The 19,048-nt window shown below is 49.1% G+C and overlaps 1 protein-coding gene across 4 annotated transcripts in view; it reads left to right on the top strand.

Annotated features, from left to right (window-relative positions):
• The window catches only part of ZDHHC6 (zDHHC palmitoyltransferase 6), a 50,149-nt gene that overhangs the window by 24,665 nt on the left and 6,436 nt on the right, over nucleotides 1-19,048 (top strand). For all 4 annotated transcript variants that reach the window (XM_068125127.2, XM_078783689.1, XM_068125128.2 and 1 more), the window contains exons 5-8: nucleotides 2,638-2,691; nucleotides 6,196-6,363; nucleotides 6,792-6,833; nucleotides 7,107-7,252. In XM_068125127.2, the coding sequence (XP_067981228.1) occupies nucleotides 2,638-2,691; nucleotides 6,196-6,363; nucleotides 6,792-6,833; nucleotides 7,107-7,252 (410 nt within the window). The remainder of the gene's footprint in view (nucleotides 1-2,637; nucleotides 2,692-6,195; nucleotides 6,364-6,791; nucleotides 6,834-7,106; nucleotides 7,253-19,048) is intronic.

Raw genomic sequence — 19,048 nt, forward strand, 5'->3', positions numbered from 1 at the left:
TCACGTCGAATGTTGTGTTCAGTTTTAGTCACCACATTTGAGGAAGGACTAGCTGCCAGAGAGAGTGGGTACAGAATAAGGCTACTAGATTTATTCCAGGGCTATCTAGACAAAGCTATGAGGAATGTTAGAGAGAGAGAGAAAGAGAGAGAAAGAGAGAGAAAAAAAAGAAAAAAAAAGAAGGAAGACGTTATCCATTATAAAGGATGTGATTGGGGGTATCTGATAGAGATGTTGATGGTGTCAAAGGGTGTGGACAAGATAGATGCAGTGGAGTTTTTCAGCGGAGTCGACAGTGCTAGTACCAGGGGCCATAGCCTGAGGGTAAAGAAGCTTGTACTTCGTACACTTTTAAGGCAGGGGACAAAGTTGGCTTTTGTGTGTTCCAGTGTGGCATCAATATCATGTGCTGTGGAGATGGTAGGATAAAACTTTTGACATAAGGCAGATTGCAATCCCTGCCATTTTGTCTCTGTGAGCAGCCATATCCTGCATCGTTGAGGTTGCCCCCTTACAACAGCCAGAGATATATGGGCTGTGACAAGAAACTGGTCAAAAGAGCCAATAGGGGCAGATGAGGAACAAGAGAGATGTGTTGGAAAGTTAGTCATTACTTGGTCCAAGAGGAAGGACATGTCAGTTGCAGTAATCTGGATTGTGACCTTTTCAGATTGAGTCAGACCCACAGAGTCACAGAAATCCTTAGCGGTAATGCCATGGCTGGTTGTTGCCGAGCTAACAGCCAGCTGGCATGGCGACAATTAAAATCACCACAGGTGAGGAACAGAGAGCTTGGAAGGACGGTATGAGTTAATCCATAGTAGAGGTAATGGCGGTGTATAGTTGTAATCGCATGGTAAATTGTGTTACATAAAACAACTTCCACAAGCATACATTAGGTAATTGTGGAGAGAGGGATGCAACCATAGGTATTCAAAAGAGCTTGGAGGTGTTCTATATGGGATACTAAAAAAGATCTATCCAGTTGTATGTACATGGTCATAAATGAATGAATGAATGAATGATCGTTTTAAGGCCATTTTCCCCGCTAGAGCGGGGGTTAGCCTTGCGGGCCCCATGACGATCATGGTTCCCTGTTTGAGGCAATGTTTTTATGGCCGGATGCCCTTCCTGACGCCAACCCTTGGTCGCGCTCTTACGATGCGCAGGGATACGGTGTACCTATTCTAAATCGGGGTACACACCGTGATCATTCATCCCAGCAAGCTGGTACTCAATTTGCCGACCTCGGAAGGATGACAGGCTGAGTCAACCCCCCTGGCGTTAATTTAGCGATCGACCGGGATTCGAACCCAGGATCCTAGGATCCCAAGCCGGCACCCTAACCGCTAAGCCAACACCAGGCTAAATGGTCATAAATGGAAGATCGATAATTATTGAAGAAAATATAACAGAAGGTCCTTTTAAGACATGCAGATAGGCCCTGTATGCCTGGAGGTAGAGGAACAAAACTATCATGAAATGGCTTGGAATGCTACATTTTAATGGATATGTACTATTATAAAGAAACTAGCAGCATATGCACTGCAATTTTTTTTTTTTTTTTAAATAAGAGTACTGGTGTTTTGAATCAAGGATAAGAACAACAAGGGGCAAAGAAGCAACAGATAGTGCGGTGAATGAGAAACAGGAGGACAAGAATGTAATGGACGAACCACAGCGTGAAGAGAGGAGTTGTATATGAAAGGGAAACAAAAGGTCTCGGTGGGTGTAGTGATCCTCAGATGTTGAATAGGCAGACTTTTTGAAGTGCTTGTGCGCAGCACACTTGAAGTCCTGGAGGGAAGATGGTTCTGCTTCGGTGACAGAATTGGGAGATTAATGAATATGTGTGAGTGAGCTTAGATTTGGGGAGGGTAACTGAATAATGGTTTCTGATGGAATACTTGCACTGGTTGGAATGAGAGATGAGTGGGTGGGAGGAGCAAGGCTGGAATTGAGCCGTTTAAAAAAAAATAAAAAAATGCAAGGCTGCCTACCTTCCTGTTGTGAGGAGGAAGCAGACCCCATACTCAGCCTCCGGTCATGAGATTCCACTAACCTGAATGGCATTCACTGTCAAAAAGTCACACGTGCCTCATTCTGCTGACGTAAGGCCGATTTAAGTTTGAATGATTCGCTGAAGATAAGCAGTTTATGCTTACTACTGCCTGTGCAGAGTACTATTCCATATTTCCTGGGGGCTTAGCTATGTCTGTTGTGAATGAGGTATTTTGCTCAAATTTGGACCGCACCTTCTTGGCAATGTGCTGACACAATTGAACACCCGAGTGGAAGAACTACTTGAGTCACAAAATAACTGTGCAAGATTATTACAGACATGGATTATTACCATCGTGTAGAATGTAGATGGAGTCTCTGGTTCAAACTCACTTTTCCCAAGAATGTGACTTAAGTACTTCCTCCACTCAGGTCTTCAATTGTTGTTCACTTGGTTCTGCTTTGTCCATGTGCAGAGACCAAAGCGTTCTGGCTATGAAAATATCCCATTTCCAGCTCGTTATTTTGTAGTTTGCTGATATCGCTTTCATGAACTTTAAAGTGATGAATGCTTTCTTCTCTATTAATATTTTCTCAGTTTTGTGCAATACTTTTTTTTATTTTCCTTTCTACTAGATGAAGAGTATTCTGCGGAACCGCACTTCCGTTGAGTCGTGGATTGAAGATAAGGTGAGAGTGGAAATGATTGTTTGATTAATTGATTTTGTAACATTAAGTTTGATGGTCCAACTCCCATCCTCCATCCTGAATCTGGTAATGACCAACTTCCATCCACCCTCTCCTGTTCCTTATGGTACATCATCTCTACTGGAAATCTGTTAATACCCATGCTACTCTTCTCAACCTGGCAATGACCAATTTGCCAAAAGGTTGACTTGCTGCTCACATCCAATCATTATTTCCTCTGTTTTTTTTCCACATGTGAAACCAACTTCCTCGGTCTCTTCAATCTCATCCTATCCTCAAAGGCTTCAACAAAATGTTCACCACCATCTCAGATCATGCCCTATCCACAAGCATTATCTTTTCTACCCCCACTAACCTACCCCAAGCCCACCTCTTTCTGGGTTTCCAGTTTTCCCTTCCATTTCTGTGGTTTAGAATTTTTTTGGCTGTATCCATCTTCTTCGCCCCTTGTGTTGTTCCTCACTTTGCTCTTATTCCTCCTAGGCTCTCTCGTTTCCATCCTTCAACCAGGCTGTTGTCCCCACTCTCTTCTGTTCTTTTTGTTATTTTACGTCCTCATGTGTTCTGTGTTCTAGCTCCTCCATGAGCTTCAACACTTTATAAAAAAACTAACTCCTGTTCCTTCTCTATTTCGTTATGCTCCAGTGACCACGCTATTGTAACCAAGTACAAATCTTGTATTCCACAGTCCATCATTTATGTTTACCAGATAAGTGTTGCTCATTATGAAGTACAGATCTTTCTGGCTCTTGTACGAGAGTTTTCGTAGCACTGCAGAGTCTGGTTATTCCCTAAGGCAGACTGGCAGGAACTGTGACGTGTCCCCTCTTGCAAACGAATTGGTTGGTATCGATTCCACCTTGTAAATATTTCATAAAAGCCTGGTTTTCATCCTTGACCACATTGTCCCATTTTTAATCTGCAGTTATCATTTCCATGGTATAGGGAATACTGTGGTGAAGCAGCGGCTATCAAACAACTTGCTTTTTCTCATCATGGAAAGTTAACCCAAATGAGGGCATTCTGCAAGGCTCACAACAAATGCGTGTCCTTCCTTTGACGAGCGATAAACCATAATCTGACACTCTCCAACCTTTCAGCTTCAACGTTCTCATGGAACCTTTTTCAGTCATGCTCTGTTTCTGTTGTGTGCACTTCCTTGATAACTGCTCCCCTCAAATGGCATCCCAGCTGATTACCTCCACCACCAAAAGTGGATGGAGGTTATGTTTTCACCCCTGTCTGTCTGTTTGTTTGTTTGTCCGTTTGTGAACAAAATATCTCAAAAAGTTGTGGACGGATTCAGACGAAATTTGGCATAGATGTAGCGTATGTGAGAAAGACGAAATGATTAGATTTTGGTGAAGATTCGGATTCGGATCCGGCTACTAGAATTCTTTAAGTGATTCTACACAATTGGGAGATAGGGCTGAAAACGATACATATCAGGATATCTCAAAGTTATGGATGGATTTGGACGAAACTTGTTGGACAGGTTGTGTGTGTGACGAGGAAGAATCGATTCAATTTTGCTGAAGATTCGGATCCGGATCCAACTATTATAATTTTTAAAGTGAGTCTTCAACATTGAATGATATGACCAACCAGGCGGAGGTATGCTCTCTACTGAGTGCCATTCTAGTTCTTCTTGAGACGAGGATGAATGTCTTAACTTGGTCTTTATCGCCCCCTCGCCAAACTCGTGTCCCCAACCCATCAATCTCCCTTCTTCTTGTAGTCCTTTGTACTTGCTGTATGCCTCCTGAACATCGCTACTTTGTCACTCATGAAAGTAGAGAAACTTTTAGCTAGTCATGACGCTGCATTAGCCATGGGTCTCAGATGACATCGGCTTCGTTTTTAAATCCTATCGCTTATCTTCTGTCTTCTCTCTTCAGCCTATCCTTTACCTTCGGTCATCTGCCATAATATTTGATCTTTGATCCCTATGAAATTGAAAGAATGATACCAGATCAAGATCTGCCAGTTTTTTTTATGCCTCCGAGGCATTATGTTGTGTTATGTTATGCAAATAACCCGGCCTGATACGAAGTCGCCTGAGGCATTATGTTTTTGGGTTGGCCGTCTGGCTGTCTGGCCGTCCGTGATAAGTTTTAATTACCACGATAACTTCAGAACAGCTGAAGGGATCGAAGTCAAACTTGGTAGAAGTATGTATAATGATGCAAAGATGAATTGATTAATTTATGGGGTCGAGAGGTTTGTGGCAGGTCTTGTCTGCATTTTTTGAAGAAAGGCTTGGCATGGCAGAAACATTAATTGTGCCACAAATTTTGTCCTTTGGTCCACATATGTCTGCCCTCTTAAAAAAAGAAAAGAAAAAAAAGGACACGGTCAGAACATTGTTTACTTGCCCTGCTATCATCTGTAGGGGTTGTGATTCGATATCATTTTGGCAATTTTTGTCCGGATCAGTTGAAATACAGGGCATGGCAATCCAAGAACATAATTATCACCAATGGTGAACTTAAACCTCTGTATAACACTGAAGATTCCCTTAATCCGAAATTTCCTGCACATCCCTATAGTGGTTGTTTGAAAGCATCTTTTTGCCAATTTTCATCTTTATCGACTCGTACAAGGCAAAATACTATTTTTTGTGTTTCACCTTTGACCCGTAACCCTAATGAGGCCATGGGGCGGGGAGCGGAGGAGGGGGGGGGGGGGGGGGGGAGGGAGATGTCTCTACATCTTTCGCCATATTTTTGCACAATTTTTTTTCCTCATACTCGGATAGCTTTCATGACTTTTTCTGTCATGTCCAAACTGTCATGTCCAAATCCATCCAAACTCTTGGCACACATTTTGATAACAAAATTTTTTTTATATAAAAATCGAATCGAGGGTTGCCGCAGAATCCGCTTCCCCTCCCCGTCCCCTGGCTTTGGGAAGATCCAAAATAACCCGGTCTGAATAGGGTTAAAATTGGAACAGGGACCTAAGGTGATCTTAGGATGTTAGTCAACCATTCAATGGAATGTTGGACTGTTGGAAGTCTTCAAAGTGGTAGAGAGACAACAGCAGGGCTATTAAAATCTCAACTGAGATTGGCAAAACTACTAAAGCCTAAATGCAAGAACTCAAGCAGATACATAGCCACAGAGAGACCATATGGCCTGGAGCTACAGGAATGTTGTTGCAGCACCTGAAATGGGCTTTTTGACCATTTGAGTTATCACGATCATATTGCTTAAATAAATAAATAAATAAATATGCAAGAGTTTGACTAGAGTGTTTGGTACTGCATCGACTGTAATATATTTAGCAATACGGGTCGAAAGGTACTACAGGAGCCAAACATGGCATGATAATTAATTAATTAATTTGTTTATTTATTTATTTTAGATATATTTTTTATAGTAATTTTATAATTTTTATAGTAAGTGTTCAAATTGTGTAAATACTGTAAAAACAAATTGTGTAAATACTCGGTAAAATCAATCTTGTCACTTCATGATTCCACAGGCAAAAGAAAGGATTTCCTATTACAATCTACAAGAGGAGTTTGTGTACCCATATGACCTTGGATCACGTTGGCAAAACCTGCGTGAGGTGTTTCGGCCATGGGGTGCTTCGTTTGGTGATGGAATCACATGGCATGTACGTGAGGGTTGCCACCAGTACAACTTAACGGTGAGAGACTGTGGGTATGTTTTGTCAAGGTAGACATTTTGGAGTTATTTTGGCCTTTAGTGACAAAATAACTTAAAAAAACAGAACAAAAAAAACCCAGACGTTTTCAGAGAATATTGGCAAGTCTAGTGTTGGCTCAACAGTTAAGGTGGCTGCCTTAATATTTTAGGTTATTGAGTTCAAGACCCTGTCATGCCTTTAAATAACACCAGATGGGGTGACTCAGCCTGTCATCGTTCCAAGGACGACAAAATGAGTACCAGCTTCCTGGGAACAGAGGCCACTGCATCAGCGGCACAGCCGCTCTCCGAGCAATGATGCAACCAGCAGCCACAGGCTACATACGAAATAATAATCAAAGAATATTACTCCTTATAAAAAAAAAAGAAAAATCCCTCACTTTAGTGACACAATGATGTTCCTTGCAGGTGGAACAACTGAAACAGAAAGCTGACAAGCAAGCACGTGCGGTATGTACATATGGTACACCAGACAGCATTTAGCCATGACAGGGCTGGTTTAGAGTTACGCTTGCCAATACAGTTTCATAACTACATCTGCAGAGGTGATGCTGACGAAGCAAACCATTGGTTGAGTGAAAAGGAGCAAATACATCTCATTGCACAGAGCTCCTTTTAAATCTGCTTATGAGCAACACATTGTAGGCTAGTTGTATAACATTCCCCTGCTTGTTTTGTCTTCCATGTAATGTCTCCTCTTGTGGTGCACCTCCATTCATGCAGGTTGTTTACAGTGCTGTGAAGCGCTACAGCGGTTCTTGTCTTCCGGTGACCGCTGGCTGGCGGGCCATGACTGGCATTCCATGTACAGAGGAGCCTCGCCTGCACCTCCACCCTGGAGATGTCATCATTGTGACACGTGCCACAAAGTACGTTGGAGACCTCTGCTTTGTTTTCTTTTCAACGAGAGTTGTGTGTTTTCTTTACAAGATTTTTACATTAGAAAGGAGCTGATTACAAGGGGATCTGATAGAGATGTTGATGGTCATGAATGCTATAAACAGAATACAATAAGTGCAGATGAGCTTTTCTGCAGAATGGACAGTGACAAGGCCAGTGGCCGCAGTTTGAGTAAAAAAAAGTGGAAAGTTCGGATGATAGTAAGGCAGTGGTCTTTCGCTGAGAAAGTAGTAAATGCATGGAATAGTCTCCCTGAAAAAATAGTGGCAGCAGAAACCATAGATTGGATTTTAATTTGAGTTGGATAGGTATCTAGGAGCATTGGGGATAAAAGGATGCATGGATATTGACAGGAATGGTAGGTAGCTAAGATATCAATTGGTGATTGTATATATACACATATACAGTGCCTATAGAAAGTCTACATCCCCTTTCAAAATTTTCACCTTTTGTTGCCTTATAGCCTGGAATTAAATTGCATTAAATTCGACTTTTTCCACCTTTATTTACACATTGTAACCCACAACCTCCAAGTGAAAAACAAATTCTACAAATTTCAGAAAATCAATTAAAAATACAAAACTAGAATATCTTGGTTGGATAAGTGTCCAACCCCCTTATAATAGCAATTGTGAATTAGCTCACGTGTAACCAATGACCTTGGAAATCTCACACCAAGTTAATTGGCCTCCACCTTTGTTAAATTGTAGTGATTCTGATAATTTCAGAATAAAATCAACTGTTCCTGTAGGTTTCTTCTGCTGGGTTGCGCATTTTTCAGTAGCGATTCAACCATGAGCACCAAGGGGCTTTCAAAGGGAGGGAGGGGGTGCAGAAATGTCCCTGGGAGGGAGGGGGTGCGAGGATGGAGTAAGAGGGAAGGGAGACAGAGTTGTGGAAGGAGAGTGCTGCATTTTATTAGGAGGGAGGAGTTATTTCATTTCTGATGGACAACATCTATAGAGGAAGGCCACAATATATTTTAGAGCAGGGACTCAAGCATGAGGACCGAGGATCTTTCAAAAGACCTCTGGGATAAAGTTGTGGAAAGGCACAGATGAGGGGATGGGTATAAAAATATTTCAAAGGCCTTGAATATCCTTTAGAGCACAGTCAAGACAATCGTCAAGAAGGGGAAGGCGTATCATATGGAACCACCATGACCCTGCCTAGATCAGGCCATCCCTCCAAACTGGATGACCAAGCAAGGAGTAGACCGAGCAGAGAGGCCACCAAGAGACCAATGGCAACTTTGAAAGAGCTACAAGCATTTATGGCAAAGACTGGTCACTGTGTGCATGTGACAACAACATCACAAGCACTCCACAAGTCTAGCTTGTACGTTAGGGTGGCAAGAAGAAATCTATGACTCAAAAAAGCCCACCTTGCCTCCCGCTTGAGGTATGCAAAAAAACACTCCAGAGATTCTGAAGCCATTTGTGGTCTTACAAAACCAAGATGAAATTTTAGGCCTAAATGCAAACCGTTACGTTTGGCACAAACCCAACACAGCACATCACCCAAAGAACACCAGCCCTACTGTGAAGCATGGTGGTGGCAGCATCATGTTATGGGGATGGTTCTCATCAGCAGGAACAGAGGCACTTGTCAGGATAGAAGGGAAAATGGATGGAGTAAAATATAGAAAAATAACAATAAGATCAATGTCCTTGAGTGGCCCATTCAGAGCCCCAACCTAATGGGAAAATATTGCCCAATCAAGGTGTGCAAAGTTGGTAGAGATCTATCCCAACAGACACACAGCTGTAATTTTTTTTTATTATTATTAATTTTTTTTGTATACAAGATCGAGGCTCGTGAAAGAGCGAACATTAATCACACAGAAAGACAAACAGACACACAAAACAAATAACATCGGGAGCGGTAGACAAGATGGGGAGAGAGGGGGAAGGACACAAACACAACATTTGAGAGCAGGGACCGAGAGACATGGAGACATGGAGAGAACTGTGGGAGGGAGAGGGCTTTGGGGGGAGGCATGGGAAGGGGGGGGGGGGTGGCAGAGGTATAAAACGTATGGACACTGCCAAGACTTCCAGGAAAGAAGTTGGAATTTCAAACAAGGTGGATCTGGGGTGAATTAGTGGGGGTAGAAAAGATCAAGGTTTTGGAATGGGGAAGATAAGAGATGCTGGTGAACAGCTGTTTTGAAGACCTGGAGGGAGGAGTGTGATTGAAGTGAGTGTGGGAGTTTGTTCCAGAGGCGGGAGAAAAGAGGAATGAAAGAGTGAAGGTGAGCAGAGAGCCGAGATTTCGGCAGTTTAACCATCAGAGGGTGGCTGGCAGATCTTGTGCAACCTGTAGGAATATTTGGGGGACAGAGCACAGAGAGAGCTGGGGGAGCAAGGCCGGAGAGGAGTCGGTAGAAGACAGAAAGACCACCTACCTGCCTGCGGTGAGTGAGTGAAAGGCCCTCAGAGATAGCTTCATCGCGGGAGATTCCAATGATTCTGAAAGCTTTGGATTCAACAGCGTGAAGCCGAGCCAGGTGTGAGGCAGGAGCACCAGCCCATAGGGGAGAACAGTATTCCATTGAGCTGCGGATGAAAGCCTTGTATGTGGTGAGGAGCTCAGGTGTGCCTAGGAAGGACTTCGCACGACGGAGGATGCCCAGTCGGCGACTGGCTTTGGAGGCCAGCTTGGAAATGTGGTTTTCCCAAGAAAGATCATGGCAGATGGTGAGACCCAAAAGCTTGAGCGACAGAACTTCTTGGAGAGGATTGTTGAGAAAGTAGATGGGAGGGTTGTCCAGTCGATCTTTTCGGAGAGACATAGTAAGAGTGTGAGATTTGTCAGGATTGAAAGACATGTTCCACATGTTTGACCAGTCTGTGATTTTGTCCAGGTCTTCAGAGAGTGAGGAGGCTGCAGACTGCCGATCTGAGGGAAGAGGAATGGAGCGGCAGAGAGTGGAGTCATCAGCAAAGAGATACAGAGGATTTTCCAGAGAGTCGGAGAGATCATTGATAAAGACCAGAAAAAGCACAGGGCCCAGCACACTGCCTTGGGGAACTCCAGCCTGAACGGGAAGGGGAGATGAGAGAAATCCATTCAGGGCCACACGTTGACTACGACCAGAGAGGAAGTCCGCAAGCCATGCATGGAGATTTCCATGGATACCATAGGAGGAGAGTTTGGTGAGCAGAGCTGGGTGCCAGACCGTATCGAAGGCACATGATATGTCAAGGGAGACAGCTCTGATTTCCTGTTTGGCATTGAGGACCTCCATCCATTGTTGAGACAGCAGAAGCAGCATGTCCAGAGTAGAGTGACCTGGTCTGAAACCAAATTGATGATCAGAGATCAAGCCATTGGAGAAGAGGAAAGATTTCATATCCGAAGCAATGATGGATTCCATGACTTTGCTGATAATTGGGAGCAGGCTGATTGGTCTGTAGTTGCAAGGATCTGTTTTTGCACCTTTTTTGTGTAAAGCGGTAATGTTTGCTGATTTCCAGGATGCTGGCAGATGACCTTGAGCAAAAGATAGGGTGAAAAGAACAGAGAGAGGGTGAGATAGAGCGGCAGAGCAGGATTTTAGGACCCGTGGGCTGATGCCATCTGGTCCAGTTGCAGAATCAGAGTCGAGGTTTGACAAAAACTACTCCACCTTGTCAGGAGAGAAGATCACAGAGTCCAGGAGCAGTTTGGTTCGACTGGGAAAGGTGGGAACAGAGAGAGATGGGTTTGGGACTAAGGATTTTGAGGCAAACACAGAGTTGAGGCATTCGGCTTTGTCACGTGCGATGTCAACTGTGTGGCCATTTGAGGTAAGGGAGGGGATGGAGGGGGAACAAACACCAGAAACGGACTTGACCAGACGCCACCAGGATTTGGAGGAAGGAGACAGGTTTGAGAGTTCATTCTTGAGTGAGGAGAGATAGTGCTTCCTGGCACTCCTGAGCGTAGACACACACTTGTTCCGAGCTTGGTGGAAGGAACTGAGATTTCCTTCAGTTGGATTAGCCTTCCAAGAGGCAAAGGCAAGTTGTTTCAGGGCAACTGCCTCACCACAAGATTCAGTGTACCATGGACGGGAGGAAGGGTAAGACAACTGAAGGCGAGATGGGATAAATCTGTGCATGAGAGAGATTAGTTTGCTTTGGAAGTATTCCCAGGAAGAATTGATGTCAGAGGCAGTGGAGATGGGAGACCAATCCAGACGATTGATGGCTGCTTGAAGACCGTCCCAGTCGGCCTGAGTGAAATGCCAGACTCGTCGACGCTGAGGAGGCTCTCTGAGAATGGCCAGAGAGATGTCCACTTTGACAAGCACATGATCAGAAGAACCGATTGGAGCAGAAGAAGAGCAGCAGACATTAGCAGGGAAGAAGTTAGTCATAACCAAGTCTAGAAGAGAAGATACTCCATTGGCTGAGATCCGGGTCGGGAAATTGACAGATTGTGTCAATCCCAGTGAGTCACAGAAGTCCTTTGCTGAGGTGCCATGACTGGTGAGAGAGGAACCCACACCCAACCAGGTGGCATGATGACAATTGAAGTCACCACATATGAGGAAGAGAGAGTTGGGATGAGTGGATAGAAGTTGGTCCATGTTGTCAGACAGTGAAATGTAGATGGAGTCATCACTGTTTGGGGGACGGTACAGAACACATCTATCTATAATTCCAGTAATCTCTGTACGTTTGTACGTCTGTACGTTTGTTTGTCTGTGACCGCTGTTTCTCGACAACCACGGGTCCGATATACTTTTAACTTGCCAGGTATATTGCTGGGGACCCGAGGATGTGCCTTTTCAAGGTTTCATATTAATCGGACAATTACTTACCGAGCTATGTCCAAAAAACGATTCAACCAATCAGAGAGCAGCGAACGATCGCGTGTGCCGAACGTGGAGGACACACTCTGCCTCGGATGGCACATTTGAGAGCGTATTCATTTATTTCACGTTTGCAAACTATGTTGGCGTTAAACTATGTTTTAAAACTAATAAAACCGAATTTGCGATTCATTCGCTTTCCTGCGCGTTTGTGCACGCGATGGCGATTTCTTTACCAAACTCCGGAAGCCGTTCGCTTTGGACCAAACCATTGCATGTAAATAGAGGGGGGGGGATTGTCACCGTACTCGCAAGCCGTTCGCTTTGGACCAAACCATTTCATGTAAATAGAGGGGGGGGATATAATTTTAGATATAGATATAGTACGGGCAATGCCCTAGTATGAACAAAAGGTGGGAGCGGAGAGGAAGCCGTAGCCAGAGGTACTCCTGGGGGTGAGGAGGAGAGAGGGCAGTGCAAGGAGAGTGAGGAAGAGAGTTTTTGATAAAGATAGCCACCCCACCACCAGGCCGAGGCTCAGGTCTATCATACCGGAGGAGGGAGTAACCAGGAAGAGATATTAAGGAATCAGAGACATCTTGAAGGAGGAAAGTCTCTGTTAAGCAGATCAAGTCTGGATTGTCAGAAGCAACCTGTATGGAGAGATCAGTCAGGTTTGAGCGAAGGCCCCGGATGTTTGAGGTCCATACCGTTAATGAAGAGAGAGGGGGAGCATCGGGTACAGGACAGGGGAGGGGAGGAGTAGGGTAAGATGAAGGATGAGAGGGGGAGGTAGGGGGAGCAGTTGTTTGTGTGTCAGCGATTGCAGAAGAGTTCCAAGAAAGGGAAGGATGAGGAGGATGAAAGGTTTGAAGGTGAAGGGATGAGGCACAGTGAGGGGTTGTTTGAGGGGGGGCAGAGGAAAGAAGAAGGTTGGGGGGGGGGGGGTTGGAGGTATGAGATAGAAGGGAGACGAAGTGGGCAGGAGGCAGCTTTGAGGAGGAGGGGGGAGGAGGGAGAATTGGAGAGGAATGGTATGGGGGGAGATTTGAATGGGAGGGGTTGGGGGGGAGTTTTGAAGGGGAGGAGTGAGGGGGGAGTTTAGGAGGGGAAGGGCAAGGGGGGAGTTCAGGAGAGGAAGGGCAAGGGGGAAGTTCAGGAGTGGAGGGGCAGGGGGGGGGAGTTTAAGAGTGGCGGGGCAAGGGGGGAGTTTAGGAGTGTAGGTGCAAGGGGAGGGATTTGGATGGGAGGGGCAAGAGGGGAGTTTAGAAAGTGGATGATTAATGAAAGACGAACATTGAAAACAAATTGGGTTTGTTGTGATTTTCAAGTTAGCAATCCGGTTCAGAATGATGGAGGAGGGATGGAATGAATGTGAATTTAGACCAAGTAGTGAGGGAGACGTATAAGATATTGAATTTCTTTTTTTTGAGGTGGAATGAGTTGGAGAGGAAATTGAGAAAAGCCTTTTAAATAGGAAGAAAAACAGCGTGTTGTAAAATACCGCTGAGTAAAACACTGAAGGGGAAAGGTTATACATATTTAAATAATATTTAAACAGAACCGTGAACAATCTTATGTGCACAAAAATACCGACGGGGGAAGAGCCGAGAGGGACCACCACGAGTCACGTGAAGGGCAAACGGTCTACCAAGCTGTGATTTGCTGTGAAATTGCTGTGAAAGGTGCTTTCCACCAAGTATTAACTTAGGGGGGTGGACATTTATCCAACCAAGATATTCTAGTTTGTATTTTTAATTAATTTTCTGAAATTTTTAGAATTCATTTTTCACTTGGAAGTTGTGGGTTACGATGTGTAAATAAAGGTGGGAAAAGTCTGGTTTTATGCAATTTAATTCCAGGCTACAAGGCAACAAAAGGTGGAAAATTTGAAAGGTGGTGTTGACTTTCTACAGGCACTGTATGTTGTGGTCATGCCTATGAGACATGGCACACCACATGGGTTATATTTGAACAGGAACATTGGATATATAGATGTACAGTGCCTTTAGAAAGTATTCACAGCCCTTGACGTTTTCACATTTTGTTGCCTTGCATCCTGAATTAAAAATGGTTTTAATTGAGATTTATTTTTTTGTCACTGATATACACCTAATACCCAATAATGTCAGTGGAATTTATGTTTTTTTACCTCAGCCACCAAAGGTGGATGGAGGTTATGTTTTCACCCCTATCTGTCTGTTTGTTTGTCTGTCTGCCTGTGAACAAGATATCTCAGTTGAAAAAGTTGTGGACGGATTCAAACGAAATTTGGCAGAGAGGTAGTGTATGTGACAAGGACCAAATGGTTAGATTTTGGTGAAGATCCGGATTCGGATCCAGCTAGTACAATTTTTAAAGTTATTCTTTACCATTGGGAAATATGGCCAAAAATGATACATAGCAGGATATCTCGAAAAGTTGTGGACGGATTTGGACGAAACTTGGAGGACAGGTTGGGTGTGTGACAAGGACGAATCGATTCGATTTTGGTGAAGATCCAGATCCAGATCAGGCTAGTGGAATCTTTTAAGTGATTCTTCACCATTGAGAGATCGGGTGAAAAGCTATGACATAGCATTGTAGCGGCTACCGCTGGGTTTTCACAATCGCCTTGCACCTATCAAGGACGCGGAGCGATCACCATGCCGGGCTCGTCCAGGACGCCCGGGCAGGCCCGCGCTCAACTTGCCAGGCCTCGGTCGGGACGCCCGGGCATGCCCGGGCATGCCCGGGCAGGCTCGCCCTCAACTTGCCAGGCCGCAGCCAGGACGCTGGGCCACGCCCCCTCTCGCCTTTCCTGGGCAAACGCTCCGGGATAATAGGTATAGATATTGCTGCCCGATAAACGGGCTTTTCAGAGTGCCTGAGTGTTTGGTTTGATTAAAGCAACTCGGATGAATTCCAGCTTTTTGTCGCGTCCATTCTTCCGATCGACGTGGGAGCCCCAGCTCCTTCATTGGTGACCTACCGACATGGACACGGCAGTCGCCCTTAAACTGCCTACCTTCTGGGAGGCTCACGCGGCGGTTTGGTTCGCACAGGCGGATTCCCTGTTCGCCCTGCGAGGCATCACGGCCGACGACACCCGCTTCCACCATGTGGTAGCAGCGCTCGGTTCGGCCACCGCGGCCTGCGCCCTGAGCCTCCTCGAGAGCCCGCCAGCCGCTGACAAATACGGCGCGATTAAGAAGCTTCTCGTCGACGCTTTCGCCCTCCCATCGGCGGAACGCGCACGGCGCCTGCTCGACCTGCCCGAGCTCGGCGACACGCGCCCTTCCGAGCGAATGGACTACATGCTTTCACTGCTCGGCGAGCACTCTCCGGCATTCCTGTTCCGGGAGCTGTTCCTCCGTCAGCTGCCTAACCCGGTACGCCTCGCCCTGGCAAGCACGACGATCACAGATCCCCGGGCCCTTGCCAGAGAAGCCGACAAGATCTCCGCCGCAGGACAGCGCATCGCAGCGGCGACATGGGACCCACCGCCGTCCGACGCAACACCCATGGCGCCCGAGCACCCGGCACGGTCGACGACCGAACTGCCGACGCAATTGGCGGCCGCTACACCGAGCCGACCACCTCCAGCACGACGACCGGGGCCTCCACCTGACCAAGCGTGGTGTTACTATCATGCCAGGTTCGGACAGAAGGCCCGGACATGCCGACCACCGTGCACCTTCGGCAGGCCGGGAAACGGCCGGGCCGGCGTTCATTACCAGCCATGAGCGCCGGCCACACGGGCAACTTACTGTTCATCACGGATAAAGCGTCCGGACGGCGCTTCCTGTGCGACACCGGCGCCCAACTGAGCGTCATACCCGCCTCTGACCAGGACAGGCAATCCGCGGTTTGCGGCCCCTCCTTGGTTGCGGCCAACGGATCGACCATCCGCACCTTCGGCCCGCGCAACGTCACCCTCTGCTTCGGCGGCCAACGCTTTGCTTGGACGTTTGTAACCGCAAACGTGCCCATGGCTCTGCTAGGCGCCGACTTCCTCTGCGCACACGGACTGCTGGTGGACGTCCAACGGCGTCGTTTAATCAACGCCGAAACCTTCAGCTCCCTGGTATGCACATTGAGCAGCTCCGCGCCGACCGAGCTGGCATGCGCCGTCCCGGCGGCGAACGAGTTTGCTCGCCTGCTCACGGAGTTCCCGGCCCTCACGCGGCCGACGTTTTCGGCCGTCGCAGTACGGCATGGGATCGAGCACCACATACCAACCACGGGCCCGCCGGTCTACGCCAGGGCCCGCCGGCTCGACCCAGCCAAGCTCGCCGTGGCGAAGGCCGAATTCGACGCGTTGGAGCACCTCGGCATCGTGCGGCGCTCCGATAGCGCGTGGGCCTCGCCACTGCACATCGTGCCAAAGCCAGGGGGTGGATGGCGCCCGTGTGGCGACTACCGCCGTCTCAATGACGCTACCACCCCCGACAGGTACCCGATCCCGCATATCCAAGACTTCTCCGCCCGTCTGGCGGGACGGGTCATTTTTTCGAAAATTGATCTCATACGGGGATATCACCAGGTACCTGTCAGGGCGGCCGACGTCCCTAAAACGGCAGTCATCACGCCGTTCGGCTTATTCGAATTCTTGCGGATGCCGTTTGGTCTCAAGAACGCGGCTCAGGCGTTCCAGCGCTTGATGGACGGCGTGCTGCGTGACCTGCCGTTCCTTTTTGTTTACCTGGACGACATCCTCGTCGCCAGCACGTCCCGGGCCGAGCACCTCCTCCACCTCCGAACATTGTTCGGGCGCCTCAGCGAGCACGGCCTCATCGTCAACCCGGCCAAATGCCACTTCGGCACGACGGCCGTTGATTTTTTGGGCCACCACATCACCAAGAACGGGACCGTGCCGCTGCCAACCAAGGTCGAGGCCATCACCACGTTCCCGCGTCCCCGCACCATAAAGGCCCTGCAGGAATTCCTGGGAATGGTGAATTTTTATCACCGCTTCGTGCCCCGCGCTGCTCAACTCATGCGGCCCCTCTACGAAGCCCTCCGGGGCAAGCCGGCCAAGCACGACATCGCCTGGTCCGCAGCAATGGATGCGGCCTTCCAAAGCTCAAACCGGGCCCTCGCCGACGCAACACTGCTCGCTCACCCGGTGCTCAACGCTCCCATCGCCCTCACCACGGATGCCTCCGACTACGCGGTGGGCGCCGTACATGAGCAATGGGTGAACGGGGTTTGGCAGCCACTCGCTTTTTTCAGCCGGCAGCTCCGGCCGAACGAGCTCAAATACAGCACGTTTGACCGGGAGCTCCTCGGTCTACACCTGGCCGTCCGCCATTTCCGCCACCTCCTGGAGGGCCGACCTTTCACGGCGTTCGTCGACCACAAGCCGTTGGTTTACGCCATGGCCAAGGTCACGGAGCCGTGGTCGGCCCGCCAACAGCGCCACCTCTCCGCCGTGTCGGAGTTTACCACGGACATCCGGCACGTCGCCGGCAAAAACAACGCCGTGGCCGACTGTCTTTCCCGGGCCAGCGCGAACGCGGTCCACCTGGGCGTGGACTTTGCGCTTATGGCGGCGGACCAAACCACCGACACCACGGTGCAAGCCCTCCGGGCGGCGGACACGGGCCTCCGCCTGGCCGACATCCCCTTCGCGGACACTGTCCTGCTCTGCGACGTCTCCCAAGGCCAGCCTCGCCCCATCGTGCCCGTCACCTGGCAACGCCGCATCTTCGCCTCCCTCCACGGCCTTTCCCACCCGGGCCGGAAAGCTTCCCAGAAGCTGGTGTCGGCGCGATTCGTCTGGCACGGCCTTCGTCGGGACGTCCGCGATTGGACCAGCACCTGCACGGCCTGCCAATGGGCCAAGGTCCACCGACACACCCAGGCCCCGCTGGCACCTTTCACCGTGCCCGAACGACGTTTCGACCACGTCAACGTGGATCTGGTGGGCCCCCTCCCCCCGTCACGGGGGTTCACACACCTGCTCACCATGGTGGACAGGACCACCAGGTGGCCGGAGGCTGTTCCCCTCGTCTCCACCACCACCGCCGACGTGGCGCAGGCTTTCATCGCCACCTGGGTCGCCCGCTTCGGCGCACCGGCGGACATCTCGTCAGACCGCGGACCACAGTTCACCTCCGAGCTGTGGGGCGCGGTCGCCCGCAACCTGGGGGTCAAGCTCCACCATACTACGGCCTACCACCCCCAAGCAAACGGGTTGTGCGAGCGATTCCACCACTCCATGAAGGCCGCGCTCATGGCCGGCCTTCAAGACGGCGGTTGGGCCGACCGGCTGCCGTGGGTCCTTTTGGGCCTCCGCACGGCCCCCAAGGAGGACCTCCAGGCATCCACCGCCGAGCTTGTCTATGGCCAGGCGCTACGCGTCCCGGGCGAATTCGTGCCCGACGCTACCAGTCCCTGGTCCGCAGCTCACCAGCGCTCGGACCTCCAGGAGGCCGCCCGACGGTTTGCCCCCGTGCCAACATCCCACCACGGTGACTCCCAGTCCTACGTCCCCCCAGCACTTCGCACAGCGGAGTACGTTTTTGTGCGTCACGACGCACATCTGGGGCCACTCCGGCCGCCGTACGACGTGCCCTTCCGGGTGCTGCGACGGGACGACAAGTCGTTCGTCATCGACATCGGCGGCAGGTCGGACCGGATTGCGGTGGACCGCCTCAAGCCGGCGCACTTGGACGTCGACCACCCACCACGGGTGGCCCTTCCGCCGCGGCGAGGCCGCCCCCCCGTCCACGGTGCCCCCCACTCGACCGCCCACCACCACACCGGACCCCCTCCCACGACCCGCCAGGGGTCGCTTCGGCCGGGTCATCAGGACCCCCCTCAAATTGACCCTGCCGGTGCAAGTCGATTCTGGGGGGACGTGTGTAGCGGCTACCGCTGGGTTTTCACAATCGCCTTGCACCTATCAAGGACGCGGAGCGATCACCATGCCGGGCTCGTCCAGGATGCCCGGGCAGGCCCGCGCTCAACTTGCCAGGCC

This window comes from Myxine glutinosa, chromosome 8 (assembly GCF_964187855.1).
Source record: "Myxine glutinosa chromosome 8, kmMyxGlut1.1, whole genome shotgun sequence".
NCBI classification, from domain to species: domain Eukaryota; kingdom Metazoa; phylum Chordata; class Myxini; order Myxiniformes; family Myxinidae; genus Myxine; species Myxine glutinosa.